Here is a 24,569-nt window from a genome sequence, read left to right as displayed (position 1 = left end):
GTTATGGTTACGTACGTTTATGTAATGTTGTTAAATTAAAGGTAGTTTGTGACTTAAGACTCGCGCTTAATTATTCGACGTTGAGAGAACAATATAAGCAATCAATTTTAATTAGCTGTAGCAACGAGGGTGTTGAGTTGATAAGAAGAATAAGAAGCTTTGGTCACCTTTGCTTTATAGAATTAGATGTTGGCTCAGTCGGTAAGGATAAATGGTTAGTGAAATTGATTCCTAAAATTATAAATAATAAAAAATTAATCCTTGAAATTATAAATATCATTTAATTTAGCCCATGTGTTATTAATTGATTTCATCTAACATCATTAAAAAGGTTGAATTTACAAATTAACTGCGTGGTGACAATCAACTAAGCACACAATCCAAATGCGGTTGCCATGTGTCACAAGGAAGAAAATGATAAAAACATTGAGTAAATATTGTTGTCCTTCGTCCATTAATTTTGCATTAGTTTAATCTAATCTATCCATTGAAGAAAAATAGCTAGGGTCACGTATTCCCTACATATTTATACAATCTCGCACAGCTTGATTTTACTAGTTTCTTTTTGGCATTTTTTAAATAAGTATATTAGAAAATAATGCAACGTAAATGAGCGGAGGAAGAATAAAAATATAAAGAGAAAATCGATTATTGCTTTATCAATATTTTTTTCATTTTCATTTCGATGTAACAACCATATGTCCATATGTGTATGTTTCAATAATTAAGCGTTTTTAACGATGTTCGATGACATCAACTAATAATGAAGGGGCTCTATTAATCAATTAATTAGTGATTTATAAATGATAATCACATTTGAGCCAATAAAATCATTACCGAGGACCCGAATATCATTAATACTTTTGATTTAATCGGAACAATTTTATATTAATTCAGGTGTTTAGTGATTTTCAAACCTAATATAACCCAAGTTTACTCCTAAAAATTATAATTATTTATGGTAGTTAAAATAGGAGATATTTTGAAGAAAAAAACTTCAAAAATATTTAATTAAAGTATTTTAATTAATTTTGTAAAAAAATATTTAATTCTTAAATTAAAATATTTCAAATGTACTATGAAACACTTTTTTTTCATCAATTATGGACTATGAAATTAAATACTTAAATCAGCTACTTAGAACATTTAGAATGAAATATTTATATGAGTTATTTAATTTTAAATAATGTTTTTTAATTTTTTTTTTCACTAAAACATATGATACGATGTGGAGTTGTTTATATAAATATTATTTTTATATAAATAATTATTTTTTATTAATATTATATCATAAATAATATATTTTTAAATATTATAATACTTGCAAAATTAATTTAAATATTTATTTAACAATCTTAATAAATAATATATTTTTAAATATTATAATACTTACAAAATTAATTTAAATATTTAGTTAACAATCTTAATATTACAGTGATTTTTTATTTAAAATACTTAAATTTATATAAAATTATGAGATGTACAACAATTATGATAAACAGCATGATCTTACGAGATTGTTTCAGTTTATTGATAAAGAAAATAGGCAATTTCTTCTTCTTCCTGTGTGGCGGTTCTAAAATATTCCTTTTTTGTGTTTTTTTTTTTTTCTCTCTCTCTTCACTGAACACTCGTTACACTTGTCTCCTCGTCAATTCCACTTCATCGTCCCTATTCAATATTCATCACTCACCTTTCAATTTTTTCCCTTTTTTAATTGAATTAATAATTAATTAATTTCTTCCATCTAGGGTTTTCAATTAGGATCCCGAATTACGATTCGGTTCTCATTTTCGTTTTTGCCTATTGAATTTACGACTTAGGGTTTATTGGTCTCTGAAAAACCTTCGTTTCGCGCTAGAAATCTAGGTTTTTTGGAGCTGGGGTGACAGGGCTATCCCACTTTGTCGTTCCCGCCCACAAAAAGGAGGTAACTTTACGAACATCCGAATGCTTATGTTGTTTTCGTCATTATCAAAGGTTCTATGTAAAAAAAAAAGTATCAATTTTATTTTCTCCCATCGTCACCCTTTTATCTTTTTTAATTAATTTCTATGTTTTTGTTTTTTGTTTTTCTATTGTTAAAATTTTACCCTGTTCGCTTTTCATGCCAAAAAGGTCAACGTAAGCTGCTAGATTGTTATAAACTGGAGTTGCTATCATCACGATGTTGGATGTGAATTGTAGTAGCGGGTTTTATATCTCTAGTTGTCTTCTCCACTTGGCTGAATGGCACCCATTGGAATAGCAACGTTGAGTAGGGCTTGAATTGGAGCCCTTTTTTCTTCCTCTTAAATCAAGTAAGAACCTTAGCTTAAGTGTTTCTATCTGTTTGATAGGATGGTTGATTTTGAAGATTTGATATTTTATTGTTGTTGGCATAGTAAATTTATTTTTTTCTTTCTTTTTTGTAGATTTTTTAATTTTTAGGTTGAGAGATACTATACATCAATCAAATTTAGGATTCAAGCTTCAGATGCTCAATAAGACTCTCTCTTTTGCCATGGGGTGCTGTAGTTGCTTCGGGTTCATCAGGACACCTAACCGTCAAAGTCAAAGGTCTAAGCCTGCCACTAACAATAATAATCTCTGCCAGGAGCCTCTTCTAGATGATGACATTGAAGATGAAGAGGGTGAGCATTTGTACAATGATGAGGTTACTAACACTAGTGGAGATGAAGGCGAGGAGGAAACTCGTCCCAAGCGATCGGAAGAAATTTTGAACTTGAGAGTAGAAAATGACATGATTTGTACACGGTTTCCTGTTAAGGAGACTCACAAACTTGTGCGCACCGAGGTAATTGTTTTGTGGGATTACTTTATAGTTTTTGCTGTAAGGGTGATGTTGAATTTTTTTTTATGTAAAGGCAAACATTGAGACTAGGTGGGCTAGTGGTATTTGATATGTTGAATGACCTTGATGATTCTTGTAGTATATTATGAGTGAAAATTGCTCTCATTGTGTTTTAAGTACTTTATGGTTTCCAGATATTCCCTCTCTTAATGATATGATGTGTTTATTATGAGCTGCAATATAAATTTATGATATTTATTTACTTTAAATACAAAAGGAACTAATATAATTTTTCAACGAAATGCTACATGTCAAAGTAAGTTTGGGTTAAATGTTTATATCTGACATACATCATTTTTAGTGATAGAATGAAGTTGTGGCTGAACATTTAAAATGCCTTGGGTCATTGCTGTCTACTCAGTTTGTGTTCCCTTCTTCTTTACTTGTAACCATAAATTATCAGTTTATATCAACCATATAAGTCTTGGAATGATTTGTATATATCTCTCTCACACACAGAAATAAGTTACTTGCCTATTCCTATCTGAATGTTATTTTGTATTCAAGAAACACTTCTCTTTGTGATGAATATCTTTTCTCTCAGAACTTAGAAGTCTTGTTGAACTTTTAGTTTCCTTTCAGGATGAAAATGGGAACAAGATGATAAATGAGTATATTCGTGAGTGTAAAATTGGTTCTGGTAGCTATGGGAAAGTGGTGAGTGTAGTATTCATGGTACTTAACTGGTTAACTACTTTTTCTGTCTCAGTGAAAACAATTTTCCTGAGCCTCTTTCCTTACATGCATGACAGGCTCTTTATCAAAGCTCTGTCGATGGAAAGAATTATGCAATTAAGGTAAGGAAACATTTTGGTGTCGGTAGGCAGATTACTGTAGGAAACATGGCCTTATTTGATACTGGGTTTTTTATGTTCTAATAGTTATCAAGATAATAGTGCATTTCATCATTTATTGAGCTGAAAATCTTTTGACTTGAAGGCCTTTCATAAATCTCATTTACTGAAGCTTCGAGTTTCACCCTCAGAAACTGCCATGACTGACGTACTACGCGAGGTATATTTCTTCTTCATATCCTTGATTTTCACAGTCTGAACTCTGAACTGGAAATATGATTAAAACATATGTTAAATTTTATCAAATACATTGTATATTTCCTCATATCTGCCACTTTATGTTTTTACTCTTCATGTGACATCTATTTTTATTCTGACTCTGTTTGCAATGTAGCATCCATTTAGTCATTTTTAGAAAGTACACAATTTTTTATTTTACAAAATGTGTACCTCCCATTTTCTGAAAGGAAATTCTTTTGCATAGGTTTTTCAGCTTATTTTGCTTCCTGGTTTGGTATGTATGATAAACGATGTTTTCTGACATTATTTGTTTTAGCTATTGTGCTAATGTCCCTATAATATGTTAAAATGCCAATACCAATTTCTTTTTCAGGTTCTCATTATGAAAATGCTGGAACATCCTAATATAGTCGATCTCATTGAGGTGATTGATGACCCACAGTCAGATAACTTCTACATGGGTACTGATTCTTTAGTGATTGACTACTACTCCTGTCATTTATATCTGTATTTGAGTTTAAGTGAAGAAGAATACCTTTGAAGTTCCATGCTTGACTGCTGATTTTTCTTGTACAGTACTTGAATATGTGGAAGGAAAATGGATATGCGAGGGTTCAGGTACCACTTGTGGCTTAGGTGAAGAGACTGCTAGGAGATACTTGCGTGATATAGTTTCTGGATTAACATATCTCCATGCTCATGTAATATTTCTCTACCTATCAATTTGTGCTTAATATTAACTAAGATTCTCTCTCTCTCACACAAACACAGTTTTTGCATATAAATGGCTATATATGATGATCTTCTTGCTAAACAAAAAGCAAAAAATTGTTAGATGTCATATCATTTATATTAGATGCTCAAACTCTTATTTATGAATGTGCTATTGTGCTTTATAATAGTTTAATCAATTTTGTGATTTTTTTCTCTCTGGAAAAGCAGAATATTGTTCATCTGGATATTAAGCCAGATAATCTGTTGATTACTCGTCATGGTACAGTAAAGATAGGGGATTTCAGTGTCAGCCAGGCTTTTGAGGTAATGTAATTACTGAGCCCAAATGAAAATTTGATTACTTAAAATGAATATCAAAGCTCATAGTCTACATAGGCATTAGTGTTTCTTCAACTGCAACATGGGAAACTTTTCTCTCTGGGAAAACCGAAATTAGCTAGTGTCAAGGCATAGGAACTCATGGTTTTTCCTAAAAGTGATTAGTCGATCATCAATCATATAATACATTTTGACCTAATTAGTTGACATATCGATATAGAATTTAAGTGGGAAAGAGAAAGAGGGGACGAGAGAAGAATAACTGGAGAGGGAGTATGTTTGGTTGAGTGTAGAAGGTGTGGGACCCACCCTATTTCCTCTCCATTTCTCTCCTCCCTCCCTCTACCAAACACACTCAGAGAGAGAGAAAGAGAGATCAATGAGTTGTGCACTGCACTATTGTTTCAGTCTGTCTAAAATGTACAACAGCTATGCTCATTTATAGGCAGAACCCAACAGCTCACAGTTATAAAATCTTAACTAACAATAGTGATATGGCCACAAATTAGGATTATCATATCTAAATCTTGAACTATTTAATTCATCATATGTCTTTGTCTTTTCTTATTTTATTAATTAGGGTAATTTTTAGATAAGATTCTCACTCTAACTAAAACGTGTGTTAGTTTAGGAGGGGCTCTGTCAAGGACAGTCTGTTTTTTGCTTTCACTATAGGTTGAAAGAAGTCTTCCGTGTCTAGGCCTGTGACTAAATCCTACGCTAAGGTTCATAACTAATAGCTGCCTAACTAACCAACTAACATTATTTTCTTATTTATATTTACAAATTACATATGTCAGGCAAGCATCTAGATAGGGATGTTGGTAGCATTGGATGGGTGTTAGGGATGATTTACCTGTTCTATCTTTTGATCCTTCAACAACTGTTTTGTGTCATCCAATTCATTCGTAGTTTCCAATAGCTTCAACCACCAACTTGAAGCTTCTTTAACTGCACATTGAACGAAATTCCACTCCTAAAGGACATTGTTCTATCCACTAAATGGTTCTTGCCATTGCTTCTTTTACCACAAGCATAATTTAAGCTTGTTTTTCTCTTGGCCTTTTTCTAATTTTTAGGCTATTTATGGACTTTTAAAAAAGTAGTAAATCCGTGTGGTCCTAGACACTTTTGGCCTTCTTGGGAGTAACCAAAAGTGAGTTTTTTTGCACCTATTCATCCTCCTCTTCCTCATCATCATTTTCCCCAAACCTCAGCCAATTATGAGTTTTTTTTCTTCTCACGGCCTTCCTTGATCTAGTTCCCTACTCTGGGAGGATTTTTCTTACAAGAATTTACATATCCCCTTTCACATTTGGCGTCTACTAGCTCTAGTAAGGATAGAAGATTAGAACCCTACATCTGATCTGAATTGGGTCATTCGGATCTTGTCCTAATTCATTCTTTCTTCCTAACTTTTACAACAAACTTTAACAGTTTCATTTTGCAGGATGATAAAGATGAGCTTCGTCGATCACCTGGCACTCCTGTTTTCACTGCACCAGAGTGTATTTTAGGTGGTTATTTTCTTTTCAAGCTTGTAAGATACTATTGCTGTGGAGTTGACGTACAGGTTCTCACTGCTGTTTTGTGTCTGGATATGTTTTTAGGTGTGAAATATGGTGGTAAAGCTGCAGACACGTGGGCAGTAGGAGTTACTTTATACTGTATGATATTGGGTGAATACCCTTTTCTTGGAGACACACTTCAAGATACATATGACAAAGTAAGAAATACACACTCAGACATATATGACAAAGTAAGAAAAACATGCATGTTTTTATTATAATTACAACAAAAATGTCATTCTGTTTTCAAAAGTTCTCACTTTACTAAGTTTCGTAACTTTTTCACCCGGATATTATACTTGATTTGGCATTCATATTTTCTGGTGCCTATATCACAATCTTAGCTTGCTATTTTCTTCCTGATCCAGATAGTCAATAATCCTTTAGTACTCCCCAACGATATGAATCCCCCATTGAAGAACTTAATAGAAGGCCTACTTTCCAAAGGTATTCATGACATTCCGCATTTTTGTCATATCACATGACTACATTTTCCATGTTAATGTAGTTAAATTTCAAAATTTGCAGACCCAAGATTAAGGATGTCTTTAAGTGATGTTGCGGAAGATAGCTGGGTTATTGGAGATGATGGGCCAATTCCTGATTACCTTTGTTGGTGCAAAATGAAGAGCTTGGGAATTGAGGACAATGATGAGAGCAATACTGACTAAATTTTTTTAGTTTGCATTTATGTACAGTGGAAAAGCTGTGATTTTTTTTCTTTGTTAGACTCTTTGCTGGTATTTTATGATTAGAGGCAGTCTTAAAGGAATCTCAAAATTTAAGAAAATATAGTTCATGTAGGCATGATAAGTAGCAGAGGCAGAAGAATGTTTTTTTATTTGTTTTGTGAAAGAATTTGGTGTCTAGAAGTAGAAACTGAGAGAAAGGCCTTGTATAAGGATCCTTACACGCATGAAATGAATTTTGAGCTCTAGCTTCTAGGCATAGATATTCTTAATTCTTAGTTTAAACTTTGTATGTATCATCTCAATTAAGAAATGGCAACCCCAAATGTTTTCACTGTCATGAAACAATATTGTGCTTCAAAGATGCTGTTAGTTCTGATTACATTATTGTTTATCATTAATAATTAATCAAGGGTAGCAATGAGCACTAGCAGCTTTATAAATTCTGATTCTGTGTCACGTGGGATAAAGCAACTAGCATGTTCTTATTCTATATGCTTTTAATGATAAAGAGTGAAAAGCACCAACCAAAAGATGTATCTGTCGCCATCGCTGTTATTATTATTATCTAGACTTTTTTCCCTCATGTGCATGTGCCTCATCCTTATTCCACAGAAACTGACAAAAGAGGGATACATTTTGGTTTCATAATATCATCGTCGGCTATCAGGAGCGATGTTTTTTATACTTGTATTTTGCTTCAAACTCTCTAATTGGAGATACTTTATAAATGTTGGCGCACTCAAACCAATTTCATACAATGACTGGTAAATATGTTCTAAAAGATACCTTTCATAAACTCATCAAAATTTTCATTTCAAGTAATTAATCAAATTCTCCATGTCTGTCTAGCCAGCCTGTGCATGCAAGAAAAATCGTACTATAAGGAAAAGGCAGAGAGAATTGCATTTGAAGTAAAGTTTGGTACTAATTGGAAAAGGCGAAAAACTCTATTTGGGATTATGATGAAAGTTCCCTCAGAAAATAAACTGTAAACTTTCAAGAATAAACTTTGTGAAGTGTAAACCTACAAGAACAAAATGTACTTCCTACAAATAAAAACATTTTTATAAATAATTTATTTTTAAAAAATATATTTCTTTCGGGACAAATATTTTAAAAAATAATTGTATAAATAAAATCTATTAAACAAACCTATATTGTATTTAGATAATACAAAAGAATCAATGACTCTGCAGAATAATAATAATAATAATGGTAATGGTATGAAAAAGTAGAAATAATTAAGTTATTTTACCTTCACCATAAAATAATAATTGAAAAATCTCATTATAAAAATAATCTAAACACATTATTAGAGTATTTTCTAAATATTAAAAAAGGACTTATTTTTAGTACTATGAGAATACATGTGTTCAGTCAATTTTATTTTTTTAATATTAACTATAATGTAATATTATTCTAAATTTGTGTCGCATACCCTTACCTGGTGAGTGGTGAATTTGTGTACTAGGTGGCATGGTTGTGGAAGGGCAAAAAGTACAGCGAAGAAGGGACCACGTGGCGCAGTGAGTGACTGACTAACTAACAGGAGATTACTGTGGGGGATGGGATATGCCATAAACAACAAACACTCTGAAATCTGAATCTGAATAAAACCATCATCAATTTGTCTGACACAGCATGAGAGGCACTACTACAAAAGAAAGAACCACCCGTCCCAAATATCATCTTGATAAATAATTCTTCAATTCAATCACGTACTACCCAATAAAGCTTTCCTTTCATTGAGTGCAATGCTTGTAGTATTAATTACTTGCATGTGGATGGATCCATTGAGCCAATAACAACCCATTAATTCTAAATTAGAGCAACTCCACTTCACTAGCTAGCAAAAGAATACATATATTTCGTCATTATCTTTTGAAAATATAATATTTAAAATTGGTACTACGCGTTTAAAAAATAAGCATTTGCATACAAGTGGTGCAAAAAGAAAATTGTTTATCAGTGCATACAGTGTCAAATACCACATCCACATGTGACCAAAGCAAGTAAACATAATCCCCAAAGCCTAATTAGTTGTTCTATGTGACCTCGATCTCTTCAAAACAAAGCATATAAAAACTACTTAAAAATTTGAGAGCAACAAATATATCTAAGCTTTATTTACTTCGGTAAATTTCGTCTTCAAAATAACTTTTTATTATTTTATGAAATAGGCTTTTTTAATTTTACTATCTAAATTATTATTTTATCAATTTTAACACTCCCATATTTTTTATATTTGATTTTAATATTTGATGTTGTCAATGAAAATATGTTAAGTAATGATATGATATTGTCACAAACTAATGAAATAGTACGTCATCAGTCTTATATCATTTAACGAATCTTTAATAATGATTGGTATTTAAATTAAATATAAAAAAATGTGAGATGCTAAAAAAAAATAATTTAGATAATAAAATCAAAATAATCTTATAGGTAGTAAAAGGTTATTTAACCCATTTGTAAAACTCCATTCTATTTGGCATGGATTGGAATGGAGAGTACGGAAATAAGAAAAATATAGAAAGAAAAAAATGACAAATGATGTGAAGAGAAAATTAAAAATAGATTTATAGTAGTAATTATAATAATTATTTTTATTATTATTTCAATGAACTTTTTCCAAATAAAATGGTTGCAGGCAATAATAATAACTGTCGCAGGAAAAGCATTTGATATCGACGAGAGGAAAGCTGAGGAGACAATGAACCTAATGCACATTATTAATTTTATTCATATAGCTAAGAGTGTTGGATTCAGATTTTTTTTAATAGGGACAATAAATAGTTTAATATTTTTTCAAATAAAAAATATTTTATAAGCCTTATTAAAAGTAATAATAATAAATTAAAAATAATAAAATTTAAAAGAATAAAGTGAGTAAAATTAATGTTAATTTTTTTTATCTTTCACAATTATTCATATTTATTTTATTAAAAAAATTATTTTGTGGGAGTAATATTTATTTTTTATGGGAAAAAATATATATTCAATATTCAACTAAAAATATTTACTTTGTAGGAGTAATTGTTCCATCACCCTCCATGTAAATCCGCCACTACTAGCAGCTTTATTATTTCAACGTCATACTATATAATGAGGGGAACGTGTCTCTCTAAATTTTTTTAAATAATAAAAAGATAGAAGTTAATTACAGTTAAAAAAAGCGATAGAACAAAAAAAACTAATTGATATGCATAATTAAAAAGGATTAATTATTATTACTATTTTAATATTATTAAAAATAAGGATAAAATTGTCTAAAAAATATGAAGACAAAAAACAGTTACACAAATTTGTATTTTCTTTATATATTGGTATAGATGTAATATAGAGTTTTATCTTATGAATGGAGTTGAATTTATTGAAGGAGTTAGTATTATATAAGAAAATGATATTTCAACACCTAAAATGTTAATGTAATGAACATAAAGTGAGAGAGAAAAAAAAATAAAGAAAGACATAAATATTAGTATAAATGTATAATATAATAGAAAGAGAAAAATGCATTAAAAAAATCCCACCACTTCAAGGGTCTTTTTGAAAATATTTTTATTTCAAAATGTTAGAAAATTAATTTAACATTACATTTCAATTTACATGTGTCTGGATTTGACAATATATGTTTATGTTTAGCGTTGACCCTCAGCATGGTTAAGGTGGGTCACTGTCTAGGGGTCCTATTTAGAGGGGCATCAAATTTGTTTATTTAGTCTATATATGTATTAAATATTTATATAATATTATAATTTAATAATGTCAATGTCAATCTAAAGAATTATTTATGTTAAAGTTGGATGGTAAAGAGGGATAAGTTATGAGCATAAAAGAACAATAAAATAAACAAAAAAAATTATTCATTCATAATTATTGAAATATTGTCTATCTTAATTTTTTTATAAAATTTATTAATAATTTATCTATAATCAAAATTATTTAAAGTAATGATAATAAGAATAGTTGATATTATTTAAAAGTTGTTATCAGTAATAAGATGAATAATTAATAATTCGCATAAAATCATTTAAAGCAAAATATAATCAATGTATCTATCTTATGACATAATAGATCACAAAGAAAATTTTAACATTTTCAATTTTGATAAATTGATTTTAGAATAAGTAAAAATGTCAAATTTCTATTTATAATCTACTATGTCACAAGATAGATAAATTAATTTTACTTTATTATAAATGATTTTATACGAATTATTAACTATTCATGTTATTGTTGATAACAATTATTAGAATAATATCAATTATTTATGTTATTGTTACTTTAAATAACATTGATTATAAATAGTTTATTAATGAATTTTGCAACAAAAATAATTTAAAATAGACAATATTTTAATAATTATGAGGTCATAATTTTTTTAGTTTTCCCATGTCATAAAAAATCTCAAGATTGACCTAACTCTCATATTCTCATCCATGATATCTTGAGAGGGTCGCACCATATTAGCTTTCACTTACTGGTCATTGTCTATTCTCCACAAACACCCTTCATTCTCTATTTTAGGGTTTGGAGATTGATTTTAGTCTAATAATTACCAGTTATACAATAATTTTAATGATTTTATTGAATACTAATTGTGAGTTGTAAAACATTGAAGCAATAAAGACTACTTAGTGATGTATAAAACTTAAAAACAAAGAAACAAGATTAAATTACTATTTTTGATGTATTTTTATGTTGCAAGTTGAAAAGGTGGTAATATATTTTTTTAATTACTCAATCAAATAATCTAACTCAACTGTTGGATTAGGTTACATTGCTAAAAAAAAGAAGATAAATCTAATCCAATCCAATTAAGTTTAATTGGGTCACGTTGAATATTAGATAAAATTTAATCCAATTCAAGTCTACTTACACTATAGTGTTTACCCATAAGAATCTTCCATAAGTATTTCATTTATTCTTTTCCAAAAAAAAAAAATACTCGCTATAAGTTTAACTCTTTAACAAAATAGTATATAATAACTATCAAGTTAAAATATATTTTTTGCTCTCACAAATATAAATATATTGAGAATTTATCTATACAAGTAGTTTTTGTTATCATAAACTTAAAATGTGTTGCTTTTTGGCCGCCCGAAGCAAGGTTTGGATATTCGAGCTTAAGTCATTGTTTTTTTTTTTTTTGCATTGATTATATGTATAATTGATATAAAAAAATATTATATTTACATTAATTATATACATAATCAATATAAAAATTCATCATCCTAAGTTCAAATTTATGCAAACCTATTATTAGGCTAAAAGAATCTCACATTTTGTAAGGATGAATTTTAAATGTTTTTATATTTATAATAACGAAAAGCACATTTTTATCTAACTACGGTATAAACCATTTTTTTTCTGTACATAATACCAAAGCAAATTTTTAATCCATCCATAAATCAAAATTAATCTAAGAAAGAAAAACCCTGCAACATCACAAGACAGTTCAAAATACAAAATATAGTCAAATATTAAATAATTTGAGTTCAACTAATTTTCATATAACATGTGTTTTTTTGTTTTTTTATTTATTATTATCATTATTATTCTTATATAGAATTTGTCCAAAACCAGTTAATTTCAAACAATATTAGTATAATTTATCCGTAAATGCAGCAATCCCAGCACCAATTGAGGAAATTTTATTGGTAACACATAGGGGTGTTGAAATTCAAACCAATTAAAGATGAAATTTGAAAATCGAATCAAATCAATTTTTTTTTATTTGTTTGGATAATTTTTTTTCTCAAATCAATTATTTGGTTCTGATTGAGATTTGTTTTTAAGATCGAACTAAACTGCACTACTTTAGTGTTATCATCCATTTCGTGTATATCACTTAGATTCCCAGTGTTTTATCATTTTCTTTTTTAGATGACTATTTAAAGGTATATTTAATTTAAAATAGATGAAAATTTAACAAATTTTTATTATAGAAAATTTAACATATTAATAAATTTTATAGAATGTTATCAACAATTTTTTAATATAATTTAATTTAAAAGGTAAAAAATATATAAATTTTAAAAAATAGTATTATAGTAAATCAAACTAAATCAAAATATAAATTTAATTTGATTCAAATTTTATTTTTAAATAAAAACCCAACATATAATTTATAAGTCTGATACGAGTAAATTTTTTTCGAAGAATAATGCATCCAAACCGAGCCGGCACAACCTTAGTTTCACGCTCGCATATTATATGGTTAGTGTTAGTACTTCGTAGCACCCCTTTTCTGTGTCCCAACTTGTAAGTTACTCCATCTAACGCACCGCTTTGACCCTTTCTTCCCGTCGCCGGTTGCCGGCATAACATGTTTTGACGGCGCATGAATTCCATCGAATCATGCGGCGCTTCCGTACCAGAGATCCGGTCGTTCTCCGCACTTTCAGGTATTCCCCCTTTTTTTTCCTCGTCGATTTTTTTCTTCTTCTTTTGATTTGGATCCGGAACCGGTTCTTGCTTCTTCGATTGGATCACAGCATACCCTTTATCTCAAAATTTGATTTTTCTTTCTGGGGTTCGGGGATTTCCGTTGCATGCAAGTTAGTTCCATTTTTCATTTGTTTGTTATGAATTTGCAGATGATTCTGTCTCTGAAGCCGGAAATCAGATAACGAGAAATTCCTTATTTTCTGGTATTGCCGGAATTTCAAATCTTTGTTCCTGATTCTTTTGCAATTGGTGCCATAACTCTATTTGTTGTATCTCTCTTTTTTATGAGGTTATGGTTTTCCAGTTGATGTACCAAATGGGTGTATGTCCAGTGAAGGGATGATTATTTAGTATAAGGTGATTACAGATTTTAATTGGAAGTCATAGATTTGATGGAAAGCATACAGATATAGAGATTAGTGGCATGCACTTGTTGGGATGTACTTTGTGGGTGTGGGTTGCTTATGAAGGGATTGTGAAGGGTTTTTGTTGGGATTCACTGAAGGTTTATTGACATGACAAAGAAAATACGTTTGGATTGTTCCTTGCAGGAGGATGAAGAGAAAGTGAATAATAGCTTTGTTGAATTGGATACAAGGGAAGGAGTGAATGATGGTTTTCCTAGAGTTGGACCAAATGATTCGCTTCTTCCTGGTCTTTTTGATGATGTTGCGCTGAATTGTCTTGCTTGGGTTAATAGATCGGATTATGCTTCACTAGCATGTATAAATAAAAGGTACAACTTGCTGATTAGGAGCGGGTATCTATTTGAGTTGAGGAAGAAGTTGGGGATTGTGGAGCTAGAGCATTTGGTTTATTTGGTTTGTGATCCAAGAGGGTGGGAGGTGTTTGACCCCAAGAGGAATAGATGGATAACATTACCTAAGATACCTTGTGATGAGTGCTTTAATCATGCAGACAAGGAGTCCTTGGCTGTGGGGAGTGAATTGTTGGTTTTTGGTCGGGAAATGATGGATTTTGCCATTTGGAAGTACAGCTTGATTTCTCGTGGTTGGGTTAAGTGTAAGGAGATGAACCATCCTCGCTGCTTGTTCGGATCTGGCAGTCTTGGTTCAATTGCTATTGTTGCTGGTGGAAGTGATAAATATGGAAATGTTCTTGAATCAGCAGAGTTGTATGACTCAAATTCAGGTACATGGAAACTATTGCCAAACATGCATACACCACGAAGATTGTGCTCTGGCTTTTTTATGGATGGAAAATTCTATGTGATTGGTGGCATGTCAAGTCCTACGGTTTCATTGACTTGTGGGGAGGAGTATGACCTTAAGACGAGAAACTGGCGGAAAATAGAGCGTATGTATCCATATGTTAATGGGGCTGCTCAGGCACCTCCACTTGTGGCAGTTGTGGATAACCAGTTGTATGCGGTTGAGCATCTAACCAACATGGTGAGGAAATATGACAAGGAAAGGAACACCTGGAGTGAATTGGGAAGGCTTCCAGTACGTGCCGATTCTTCTAATGGATGGGGCCTGGCTTTCAAGGCTTGTGGAGAGAAACTTCTGGTTGTGAGTGGACAAAGGAGTCCAGAAGGTGAAGCTGTTGTACTGAATTCATGGTGTCCTAGGACAGGAGTCAGGAATGGAACCATAGATTGGCAAGTACTTGGTGTGAAGGAGCATGTTGGGGTGTTTGTGTACAATTGTGCTGTTATGGGATGGTTTGGTGAAGTGCTTTTAGATTGACTCAGTAGAAGATTTGCTGGTATCTACAATCTGACATAGCTTTGAGGGGTGCTTCCGTGTTGATTCATCTCATTTACCAAGTTAATTGTCCCTGGGATAGCCTTCCCTTGATGAGAATTGGGGTTTCTACCTTTGGCATCTGTATTTGGATGTGTTTCTCATTTTCATGTTCCATAATTTTTATTTGCTTTTGAGATTACTTAGTAGGCTTACACAGATATGTTCTGTTATCTTTTTCCTTATCCAACTATGTAAACCAATAAATCATAAAGTTTTATTTTTTTTAATACTTCAATCCTTATTCTTTGCTTTAGTGTATGGTATATTAGTATATCTGTCTAAACTTATGATCTGTGCGTATGCCTAGTGGAATAGTGTTTGAGGGGGTGGGGTTACTCTAGAGTTTGAAACCAAGTTTCTAAGTTTCGGGATATGGGTTGTGGACTATAAATAATGCACTAAGTTGAATGATAGATTGCTTCTCATATTAGGCCAATAATATTAGATAGCTGCCAAAAGTAAATGAGGTCCCCTCAGTTCTATGATGTCTTTTTATGAATTGTCCAGAGTTCCAGCTGTACTTCCTTGATTGAGATACTGTTTTCATCTTCCTGTATTTGTTTAGTTATACAACTTGAGCTAGAAATGAATCTCCTCATTTAACGAGCTAGTTTAACTGAGAGACTGGGACCATCCTTTATTACCTTGATTAACTAATTTAAAATTCATAAGAGAAGGCTCATTGCAATGGCCACTCTATTGAGTAATAATACTTTACACTTTACTCATACTCTACATAATTAGTTACTGGTTGATACTTGGGCCATAATGTATGAACACATACTCCCCCTTTTCTCTCATAAGAGGAAAAAAGATTTTACAAATACCTCCTAGTTATATATTATATTCGCTATTTGTGATCGCAGAATGTGATTACTTTGGTTCAATCTACATCTGCTTTGTGGTCAATCCTTTTTCTTTTTTACTTCATTTTTCTTTTCACCTTGACCTAAGCGTATTATATTAGCCATATTGTTGGGAATACATGGATGTCTGTTTCTGATAAGTGATTTGGAATCTTTTTGTATTGCATGTCTGTGCATTTATTCCCTAGAACCTAAATGATATTTCTACCAATTAAGATGTTTGATTTTTAGGTGAAAAAGTACTTTTGAGGCAAAAGTAATTTTGCCAAAAGATTAGGATCTCTGTATTTGTTTTATTTTACTTTTATTCATTGAATTTGCATTGAAATGCACGCACAATATTTATAATTTCAATCCCAACATGCACTAAGCTAAAGAGGATTCGACAACAACCTATCAATTTTCTTGGACTTCAAATGCACAAAAAGAAAAATGTGAAGGAAAATAAATCATTGTTACAAGTTCAATTTAATTGATTCAGAAAAAAAAAAGTTTAATTTAACTTTTAAATGGCCAATTCTTGTATTTACATGGCTCTTTAACCTGCTGTATGTCTCTAAAACGGCTTGCAATTCTGACTCATTTCGTTTTGCTTTTACACTGATAAAACTGTGACAACAAAATGTAGAACGTCTCGTATTTTCAAAGAAAAGGCCAATGCTTGACGAAGATTGTACCGGTAGATATATACATCAAGTTGGCTAACACCTAACGTGAAGAAAATTCATATTAGCATGTTAGAAATAAAATCCTTTTTTGCTTGATGATGGAGTAGGACCACTGCCACTTTGCACCGACCATTCCTTTTGCTGTATGTTTCTTTTCCAGGTGGAGATTCCCCCAAAAAAAGTCACATGAGTATCATAGAGTCAACCAACATTTTTCCATCCGATAAAATCACTACTCCTTCAGTTAAAAAAATGTTGTTAGTTAAAAACTATGTTTCATTCACTGTTTAACTTTTCCTAAAAAATAAACTTACTATCTGGTAGGTACAACTTTGTGGAAGAGCAGAGGAGGGGATTTCAATAAAAAAAAAATTGTCAAACCGTATAACATATATATGATGCATGTAGCCAAAACTAATTTTAGTCCCAACCTTGCCCACAAAACAGGAAATATCAGTAAGAGGAATGAAATGGAGGCAAATTATTCAATCAAATTAAGCTTGAAGAGTCTCAAAGGGTCTCTCTGAGATTCCCAGCAGAAACAAACAGAAGCATAAAAGTACCAACCACTCTTGATCACAAAATGTTTTGACCAGAGCAAGCAACTAAAAAGTCTGAAGGAAGTTTTTTAGAAAACTAGCATAGCATCATAAAATCTCAAAAGAAGCCTCCAATCCATTGGTCACTGCCTCTGCCATCAGAGTACAATCAACTGAGTTAAAGGAGACAGATGTGGTTTGAGAGAATCAGCAAGCCATTTGGTGGTCTCACGCCTCATTTCTCTATACTCAGCCCTGACATCAGGTGACCTATCCACATGCATTGAAGACAAGGGATCCACAACAACCCTGTTGAGATTAGGAGCCTTCTCAAATATGTTGATAAGCAACTCCATTTGACTAGGGTCTCTTCTGTATCCTGACACTTCCAGCTCCCTCAGGTTTAGATACTCATGTTCCATATTGGCCTTCCACTTCTCCTTCACTTCCCTCAGATCGTTCCTTTGGAACTGCCAAATCACAGATACATTCACAATTCTAACTTTGATTGAGATCAACAACATATATGCACATACATGCTAGGAATGCATATGTCAAATTCATACATGATGATCCGGGTCGGCCAAGGGCAAAACAACTGAAACTCTCTTACTCTCTAATTATAAGATTATTTCAATTAATTTACATTTTTTAAGAAAAATAATTATTTAATTAATTACATTAAATTTGTTAATTATTTATACTATCATTTTAAAATTATATTTTTTTCTCTCTATCCACTTAATTATTTTCTCATTAATGTTTGAAAAAAGAATAATTAAATAAAGACACGTAGGAAAAAATAATTAATAGATCTAAAGATTAAAAAATGATGGACAAACAAATTCTAAAAATGATATTATAATAGGGACAAGATGAGTATTTGTTATTAAGTTGTATAGATTAAAAAAATCTGACTAAAAAAATCACATATATTAATAAAAAAAATCCAACATAGCTTCTTGATTAAAAAAAAAATCTCTTATAATTTGTTTTAAGTGTCACTCACTATTGTTGGACTGACCTAATTCAACATATATACATTCAGGGAATGCATGCATGATCAACATACACAATTCTTTGCGTACGTACCTTAATCTTAAGCACGCGTACTGAAGGGAATGAACTTAGTAAATAAACATGATGATCAAGCGACGCTCCACTCCTGTGAGGAATTCGAATTTCCAGCTGCTTCACATTATCAAACACAGGCATGCCTTCAATAAAACCCTGAGAGTGGATCATGACATGAAAATATTATTCAGTACTAAAACAAAATTTGACACATGAATGGAAACAAAGCATAAAAATGCAATCTACTTAATCACTGACCGGATACGGCATGGACAATTCCAATTTCAGAACATTGATCTGCACCAATTAATACTTCATAAAAATCAACACGGCCAATGTCAGATTGCAGGAAACTACAAAAGATTCCTCCAAAGGAAGCTTCCACGAGGCTTGGAATGTTTTGAAACTTGAACTTTCCGAATTCTCCTAGGTACCTTAATGTTTGGAGATTTTGAGCAGAGATGTAAAGATCCATAATGTGGCAATCAACCAACTCCAAATGCTTCAGTCTCAGTGCCTCACCCTGAACTTTCAAGCGCACGAGGTGTTTTGATTTTATCACACGTATTGTTTCAAGCAATGGACAAGATGCTAGAAAACCCTCAATGACTTCACCACTCACGTCCACAGAAGACAAACGCAGGTTACATAGTGACTTCATTTCATAACCCCTGGATGGAAAAACATTGTGAATAGTGAGCTCACTCATTTTATAGATTGGTACTGAGAAGTGATATGAGAAATCCAAGTCCAACGTTTGAACATCCTTCTCAGCAGCATACTTAACCCATTCAGCTGCCCTCCAAGGGTCACCCAAATCCATGCAGATTCTCAGTCCTTGCATGGATGAGCTTTTCAGTGATTTCATCACTTTTGACATATGGGTCATGAACCTTTCCCACTCAATTACAAAAACATTGCATTTAGTCAAGATTCCAACATGTTCTCGGCGCAAGTGAAAATTCCTACGTGACTGCTCAAATTCCAAGACCCCAGAGAAAAAGGTCCAGTTATGTCTCCATTTAGTTCCAAGCACGCTAGACCTAACAGCTTCTTTCATTGTCAACCGAGAAAGAATGTTCCCTAAGATATCATCTGGCATAGTGCTTATGATGTCCCTGTTCTCAAATCTGTTTCTTGCATTCATGTTTCTTGATCCTTGTACTGCGATTATCATCCCCTGCGTCATTTTCTCCCTGTGTATATTCAGTTTTTTAAAAAATATATATATATTGTCAACCTTAACCAATTCAATTAATTCGTCCAAAACATTTTTCCATGTAACTCGACCTCTATGTAGCCTCATCAAGTGAAGCTCACTATAGGCCCCAAGATTTTGTGATCACTTGTAAGAAACTTACCAATAAACAACCAATATGAGATTTCTGAATCAAACTGTAGAATGTGTTTTTTAAAATTAAAAATTAAATTTATAAAACGTTTTTCTTGCTTTTGATAATAAATATAAAACTGCTTTAAAATTGAATTAAAAATAAGTTTATGTTTATTTTGTAGAACATATTTTATTTTATAAATTATATTTGAAAACAAAAAATAGAAACTCGCAAAGGAAATTGATTTGGTAAGTTGACATGTCAGCTTACTAAATAATAAAAATAATAAATAAATTTTAATAATATTATTAAAATAAACAAATTAAGTCATTAAAACATTTTAAATAAAATTCAAACTAAAAAAACCATAAAACGCTAAAGTGGATAGTTCCCAACTGAATAGTAGTTTGTTGTCCACGCAAATCAAAGTAAATAAATACTAAAACAAACAATATTTTTTTATTATTATATTATAAGTGTCAACTATTTATCAACTTTATGGGTAAATAGTTTGTATAATAAAATCTAATTAGCCACCTTTTAATGTAGATTTTTCTCTCAAGTATATTTTTTATTCATATAGCTTGAATTCAAAATATTTCTTAAAAAAACCTAAATTTAATTTCACTCAAACTTTTACATTTTGAATAGTACTATATGAATTTCAATTCAAATCTTTTAAATTTCATGTATGAATTAGTAGTAATATTATCTTTTCTCCCTTTCTCTCAACTAATTAGTTGAAGAAAAATCTACGATAGTTTTTATAAAACAAAGAAAAAACTAAGGAACACACGAAAGAGTATAAAACATACCTGTGAAGAGTTCTTGACTCGAAAGAGAAATTGATTGATATTGAAATTCTTTGTCTCTCAATAAAAAAATGGCCTATAAGAAAAAAAAAATAATAGAGAAAACTCAAATATATATAACAATGAAAAACCGATTTCTTTATATGACAGATTAGAATGATTAAGAAGACAAAACATCAAATAATATATTTGACCTGTAATATTAATTATTTTTTTAATAAATGTTAAACGTTAAAAATTAAGATTATAGACTAAATACAACTATTTCACTTTGAACATAAAGACTGCAATGAATTAAAAATGACATTTAAATGTAACTTTGATTATAATAGCATTATTTTGCATATGTTATACTCCACAACAAAGCAGAGTATCCGAAGGAATGACGTTGTTGGAAAGAATCAGATGCATGTTATCCAATTCATGCTTGAATATGAGTTTTTGGGTTGAGACAGGTCTATTCAAGTATCTTAAGAGTACAATTGATACTAGACTCATCTACCATAGAGACGTTGTCTTGGTATGCCTTCATCTCTACAAATTTATTGAATTCAATAGAACTGAACTCCAAGCAATTGTTAGACCTAAGACAATTAATTGTTTCTTGTGTCTGAATCTTAATAAGAATCTCCGATGTTTGAAAATTTTAAAAGCTTCAAATTTTTGTTTCATCATGAATACTCATGTCATCCTGGAGTAGTCATCAATGATGGACATGAAATACTTTACCCCTCCCAATGATGAAACTCTCAAAGGCCCCTAGTAGTCAGAATGGACGTAGTCCAAAATGGCCTTTGTAGTGTGCACTACCTTTGGAAACTTTGTTCGATGCTACTTCCCATAGACACAATGATCACAAAATTGAAGAGGTTGCACCTTGTGATTTTCAAGTAAGCCTCACTTGCTCAAAATATCCAAACCTTTCTTCACTGATGTGGCCCATGCCCTAGAGAGTTATCAAGCGAGCCACTAGACGCATGACTTCTAGATTGTTAAACAATAGAGACAGTGCCTGTCATGGTGGACTCCAGAAGGATATACAGATTTCCTTGCTTAGTCCTCTACATTAATGTAAACTTCCTTTTTCCCCTTATCTGCATAACCCCACGTTCAACCCAGTAAGAAAAACCTTTTGAATCCATAACACCGACAAATACTAGATTTTTCTTAAGCTCTGGAATATGACAAACTTTAGTTAAGGTTCTAACAACACCATCATGCATTCTGGTTTGTACATAACCTATACCGACTGACTTACAAGAAGCATTGTTACTCACGAGGACGTTACCACTAGACTTCTTCTCATACGACACAACCAAGAGTCTGTGTGGACACATATGATAAGAACAACCTGAGTCCAATACCCATTATTCAAAGTGATGTTGTAGTTATTCACCAATAGCCAAAACCAAATCATTTTCTGATGAGGATTCATTTTGACTAAGAGCAACAACAAAATCTTTCTTTTCTTTTTTGGATAATCTCACTTCCAATGATCTGGTTCTTTGGAGTAATTGTAGATGTCCTTAGGATCAACTTTGCTCTTCTTGCCACCATTTCTTTTCTTCTTCTTCTTCTTTTTCTTTTTAGCATAATCAGTCACCATAGTTCGGACACAAAGCTTTCATCACCATTTCCAAACACTTTTAGTCGAAGCTCTCTAGGATAAAGATTGGACTTGACTTCTTCAAGTGTAACGGAGTCCTTACATATGCTAAGAGAACTCACAAAACTCTCATAGGAGGGAGGAAGAGAGGCTCACAAAATCATTACTAGATTTTCATCATCCATCTTGACATCATTGTCATGTAGCTTCATCAGAACAAAGTTTAGTTCATTAAGATGTTCCTTCAGTGACATCATTTCCCTTATTCAGAGGCTAAACAAACGTTGTTTTAGAAGCAACTTATTGCAAATTGATTTCGTCATGAAGAGTTTATCCAATTTGAGCCAAAGTCCAACAGCGATAAGTTCTTCATAAACTTCATAAAAAAACCTTATCAGACAGAGATAAGAGAATTAGCGAATGCGCCTTTTCCTCTTGTAACTCAAACACTGACTTATCAATCTTCAACGGTTGATTGGAGAGAAGAGACCAGATGCCATCTTCTTTCAACAAGCCTTAAATCTTGATGCACCATAGGTTGAAGCTATTCTTCCCTATGAATTTCTTGATCTTAATTGTGTTGACCATCAACTTCTTGATAGGATCTTGAAGGCGTTGCACAAATATATAGAAAAAATAATGGTTGATCACTAATGACTTGATCTACCACGAACCAAATGTGGAATTGATATTGAGTTGAAACTCTAGATACCAAATTGTTGGGAAGATTTCAGAGATTCTATTCAGATAGGAAAGTTCAAATGATAGAAAAAGAAGAGAGAACTCGCACTAAGGGTCAGTTTATTTTGATTATCAAAATTATAATGAATGGGTTCAATAACGCTCTCAAGTTCTCGAAATCCATAATACAAAGTTTTCTTCTAAAGGAAGAAACAACTAACTGTCTGACTAAAAATAGTTACAACAAAAAAATAGAAAATAATTATAGTTACAACACAACCTATGTTAATGAACCACCAAATTGGATGTTCCCTTCTAGGAGATTTGACGCTTAACCAGATTGTTGAAAAAACAGAAGACAAGAGTATTCGGTTGGCGACCAATGTTGTCGCCCATAGAGTTGTTAAAACGGGTCAGCTCGGTTCACGTGGGTTGGCCTGCAACGGGTTGAGCTAAAAGTGGGCTAGCCCAGCTCGACCCACTTTTTTGTAGGCTAATAAAATGTTAGTCCAGCCCGGCCCATCACGGATTGGTGGGTTATGCGGGCTGATCCACTTTTCTGCCTTTTTTTGTAAAAAAAAATAAAATTATTTTAAACAACTTAAAATAAAATCCAATATAAAAATCAGACTAAATCAAATTCAAACATTCTATATTAAGGTGATTGAAGTCTTCGAAATAAACATTCAACATTAAGATAATTGAAATTTAAATATCATCAAAAATAAACTTCTAAACTATTGAAATTAAACATTAGAGTCATGGACTGTGAAATCCAGAACAACTCCCTCTTCTTTTTCAACATGACCATTAATTTCATCTACAAAGACAAAAAAAAATAAACAATATCATTAATAAGTCAAATAAATAAAATAACACACATTATTGTTATGATTATTTTAAGAACAATTATTGTTATGCTTTTACCCATTACTTCATATTGATTATATGAGTGAGAAATTATATAAATGTGAAATTTACTCACATTATTGTTATGATTATTTTAAGAATAATTATTATGATTATATGCTATAAAACTATACTCATATCTTTCATGATTTCAAAGGTAAGTTAATTATTTTATATTTTACTCTTTTTACTTATTTAAATATTAATAAATATGAAATTTACAGGTTATAAGAAAATATATGATAAGTTAATTTAATAAATCATAATATTTGATATATTGTATTTTATGATGATAATCTCATGAAAATATTGATCATCAATATGTTTAATTTTAAAAAATATTCATAATACTTACCAATTTCATTTATAATGAATTATTTATAATAAATTATAAAATATTAAAAAATTTATTTTATAAATATTTTATAATGCAAAAGTTTAATGAATTTAAATCTAAATAATTATAAATTTATATTTACTATTTTCTTTTTAATTGATCCATATAAGGAGCAAATTGTAACATCGCAATTTTTGTAATCTAGATTAAAAATGATTGTTATTTATAAATAAATAGAGTTTTAGAAAAATGATGAGATTTTATAAATAAATAAATAAATAAGGAGATATAATTATTAATTAAAATAATGATTTGAGAGA

The 24,569-nt window shown here is 31.2% G+C and overlaps 4 protein-coding genes across 8 annotated transcripts; 2 read left to right on the top strand and 2 right to left on the bottom strand.

Annotated features, from left to right (window-relative positions):
* Positions 1-1,579: 1,579 nt before the first annotated feature.
* Positions 1,580-7,546, top strand: LOC114377174 (serine/threonine-protein kinase GRIK2-like). Of its 4 annotated transcripts, none has more exons than XM_028335580.1 (14): positions 1,580-1,930; positions 2,119-2,300; positions 2,415-2,797; positions 3,437-3,511; positions 3,607-3,651; positions 3,794-3,868; positions 4,133-4,162; positions 4,262-4,349; positions 4,465-4,589; positions 4,831-4,926; positions 6,392-6,458; positions 6,552-6,700; positions 6,878-6,956; positions 7,038-7,546. In XM_028335580.1, the coding sequence occupies exons 3-14, from the start codon at positions 2,477-2,479 to the stop codon at positions 7,178-7,180; spliced, it is 1,293 nt and encodes a 430-aa protein (XP_028191381.1). In that variant the 5' UTR covers positions 1,580-1,930; positions 2,119-2,300; positions 2,415-2,476; the 3' UTR covers positions 7,181-7,546. The 4 variants fall into 4 exon arrangements, with proteins under 4 accessions (XP_028191381.1, XP_028191382.1, XP_028191383.1 ...); XM_028335582.1 differs by having other exon boundaries at positions 1,583-1,930; positions 6,552-6,667; XM_028335581.1 differs by lacking the exon at positions 4,133-4,162 and having other exon boundaries at positions 1,582-1,930.
* A 5,813-nt stretch (positions 7,547-13,359) lies between these two features.
* On the top strand, positions 13,360-15,676 carry LOC114376082 (F-box/kelch-repeat protein At5g60570-like). Of its 2 annotated transcripts, none has more exons than XR_003658903.1 (3): positions 13,360-13,611; positions 13,804-14,011; positions 14,206-14,331. XR_003658903.1 is itself a non-coding variant. In XM_028334001.1 (3 exons), the coding sequence occupies exon 3, from the start codon at positions 14,170-14,172 to the stop codon at positions 15,361-15,363; it is 1,194 nt and encodes a 397-aa protein (XP_028189802.1). In that variant the 5' UTR covers positions 13,371-13,611; positions 13,804-13,857; positions 13,944-14,169; the 3' UTR covers positions 15,364-15,676. The 2 variants fall into 2 exon arrangements, 1 of the variants encoding a protein (XP_028189802.1); XM_028334001.1 differs by having other exon boundaries at positions 13,371-13,611; positions 13,804-13,857; positions 13,944-15,676.
* A 1,752-nt stretch (positions 15,677-17,428) lies between these two features.
* On the bottom strand, positions 17,429-18,746 carry LOC114374201. The gene is made up of 2 exons (XM_028331815.1): positions 18,589-18,746; positions 17,429-17,966 (listed from the first exon to the last, which is right to left on the bottom strand). The coding sequence occupies exons 1-2, from the start codon at positions 18,739-18,741 to the stop codon at positions 17,655-17,657; spliced, it is 465 nt and encodes a 154-aa protein (XP_028187616.1). The 5' UTR covers positions 18,742-18,746; the 3' UTR covers positions 17,429-17,654.
* Positions 18,747-18,820: 74 nt separating this feature from the next.
* On the bottom strand, positions 18,821-19,759 carry LOC114372986 (F-box/FBD/LRR-repeat protein At1g13570-like). The gene has a single exon (XM_028330547.1). It carries the CDS (start codon positions 19,757-19,759, stop codon positions 18,821-18,823), a length of 939 nt encoding a protein of 312 aa, XP_028186348.1.
* Positions 19,760-24,569: the final 4,810 nt, after the last annotated feature.

The sequence above is a fragment of the Glycine soja genome, chromosome 11 (genome assembly GCF_004193775.1).
Source record: "Glycine soja cultivar W05 chromosome 11, ASM419377v2, whole genome shotgun sequence".
NCBI classification, from domain to species: domain Eukaryota; kingdom Viridiplantae; phylum Streptophyta; class Magnoliopsida; order Fabales; family Fabaceae; genus Glycine; species Glycine soja.
This window is presented reverse-complemented; position numbering and strand designations above follow the sequence as displayed.